General features: G+C 40.1%; 1 protein-coding gene across 2 annotated transcripts in view; it reads left to right on the forward strand.

The window, feature by feature from the left end:
• LOC138025947 (putative serine protease K12H4.7) overlaps window positions 1-2,500 on the forward strand; it is a 19,458-nt gene that overhangs the window by 13,438 nt on the left and 3,520 nt on the right. For both annotated transcript variants that reach the window (XR_011127202.1, XM_068873087.1), the window contains exon 7: window positions 1,328-1,445. Coding sequence is in view for 1 of the 2 variants with exons in the window: in XM_068873087.1 (XP_068729188.1) it covers window positions 1,328-1,445 (118 nt within the window). In the remaining variant the exon portion in view is untranslated. The remainder of the gene's footprint in view (window positions 1-1,327; window positions 1,446-2,500) is intronic.

Genomic DNA, 2,500 nt, shown 5'->3' on the forward strand with positions numbered 1-2,500 from the left:
GACAGATTACCTCCTATTTGAAAACTTCCTGTAGAGATGATCTTCCCATTTGATTTCAACCTATATAAAATAACTTATAGTCCCATCAACTAAAGGCTCATCCAATCCTTATTTTTTATGTCTTTTTTTGCTGTACAACTGATTGGCTAAGAATAACGCGCCAGGTATTTAAGCCGATAGTGAAACCTAGGAATGCAAGACCAAACCATTCACCGAATTACTCACCACATACCACAATCAAGAGAAAATCCCTCAGTAGGTATTCTGTGTACAGCCACCCGCTCTCCGGAAAAAAAAAATCGGAGGAGCGTGTGTGATTTACCGTTGATAATCGTGTTCAATAGCGCGTGGTTTTTTTTCTGGAATGTGTGGAAAATGATTTGATTGGTTATTACCCATCGATCATTACATCATTTAAGCAACGAGTTTTGATTGGCTTTTATTTTTATTTCTCCACATCAACACCGTGAGAACCACCGTGAGAGATTTTACGATGAGTTCGTGTGTACTTTGCGCACGGTAAAAAATACGAATAAAAATCTTTTTGATGGTCAAAGAGGTTTTCCTCTTTTAAAGTACAAGCGGAATTGTCATCTATGGAGCGTAAAGTGGAAATCGATTATACGTACATTTGTAGGAATTGTTGTCAGCGCTAAAGAAACGAAAGCGCTCCTGACGAATCTTGACGAGGTGAACATAGCACTATTCAAAAGATTGTCCACCCGAAAACGTCTCCCGCTATCCCTTACCAGTCAATGTAACCCCAACGCCTTGCTCGTAACAGCCTAGCCTTTCTCAAGAACAATATACAAAGCGTGTTGCCTTGGAAGATTTGAGATGTGGACATATCGGGGTAAATAACAGCTCATCGGCAACGATCTGTGCTGCTCTGAAGATGACAGCCGTACCAGGTTGGAAGACTTGCAAATACATCCTTTCCTCTAAAGAGTGCTTCTATGCTATAAAGCCAAGGTATCTTAAAACTATCGGAGACGCTCTTCAATGCACCTCAAATGCACCTCATTGATCACCATTTTGAGAATTTAGCTCTAAAGAAATATGAGCCACGCAAGTTTTGGTTAGCGTAGATCACTTAATAGTGTATGCAAAATTATTCCGGAACACGATTACTAACGGTAAATCACAGACGGTCCTCTCCAATTTTTTTTTTTTTTTTTCGGAGAGCGGGCGTCTGTACACATGCTATCAGTAGGACACTTATCAGCTAGCCACTCATGTTGAAATATCTTGTTTTGTGCACGAAAAACGTTTATAAGAATAAGAATTCAAAGGCTAAAATGTAATTGTTATCCCGTTTTCAATTTAGGTTCTTTATTCAACAATGCATGGATATATTCGGTCCTCAATTCAATGCGACAAACATTCAAAATGGCGTCGACCAAACAAACACAAATTACGGAGGATATGAAATATCATCAAGCAAGGTGAGTCAATAAAGCTTGTCCTGCACGTTTTCTACAAAACGAAAACCGAGTCTAGAGAATACGTGAGTTAGGCCCTTATATCTTAATCTCAGTATATGAAATAGCAACGTAGCGTGTTGTCATGCTCTCCTCTCAAAATGTTTCCAGAGCTTCTTTGCTTCGGAAAATTGGGAGAAGTCGACTGAATTTAATCCGGTTTAAAGAGCTTTTTTTTTTACCCACAGTGTTCTGGCTCATTGAATTTTGCGAGTTTTTAGACTTGGCTATAAAATCGGCCGTACGACATGCAGCTCATTTTTTTGGGTAGGGTCGTACCTCTTGTTAAACACTATATTTCGTTGGCTGTATACTGTCGTACTTCGTATTGTTTTCTGTGCCAAATCCACTGTTATCTTTGTTCGTCCTGCTGTTCTTTTGACCAATCGGGGTTCAGGGAGGTACGACATGACCCCATTTTTTTGCCACTTTAAAACGAAGTAGCGCAAAGGTCGCGAAAGCTTTGGATGGTATCTGAACACTTGTTCCATGGGCAGTTTGCTCTAAGTTAGATCATGCAATGTGCATTCCAAATTAAAAAACGTGTTAAAGGGAGAGCAAGTGGAATTTTTTGTTATTCTTGCCATTTTCAACGAGAAAAGAACTCCGTTATTTTTAGTCGAAAGAACAACCTTTGCGGATTGATTTGACCGTAGCAAGAAATGATGAAATAAATTTTCCTTGCGCGTGCAACACTGCTGTCCATAAGATCCTGCGACCGTGCTTGTATGTAATAAATGCTTTAAAGCTGGTTTCCTGCCTGTACCAAACAAGCCAGTGGTATATTTATTTGCTTGGTGGACCAAGTCGCTGGAAACATGGTAAGCCATAACCTGCGTGAAATACCATGAAAACCCTTATGTTACAAAACTGCAATTGAAATGGAGAAGCGATCCTCGCGCGCACTTATCTGGTCAATGGGAGCAATTGTCTCTGATAAAATCTTTCAGGTGACACCAGAGGAGACAATTGCTCAAATGGTCCTGGTAAGTGCGAGGATCGCCTCTCCATTTTGTCTT

The sequence above is a fragment of the Montipora capricornis genome, chromosome 12 (assembly GCF_036669925.1).
Source record: "Montipora capricornis isolate CH-2021 chromosome 12, ASM3666992v2, whole genome shotgun sequence".
In the NCBI taxonomy this organism is placed as follows: domain Eukaryota; kingdom Metazoa; phylum Cnidaria; class Anthozoa; order Scleractinia; family Acroporidae; genus Montipora; species Montipora capricornis.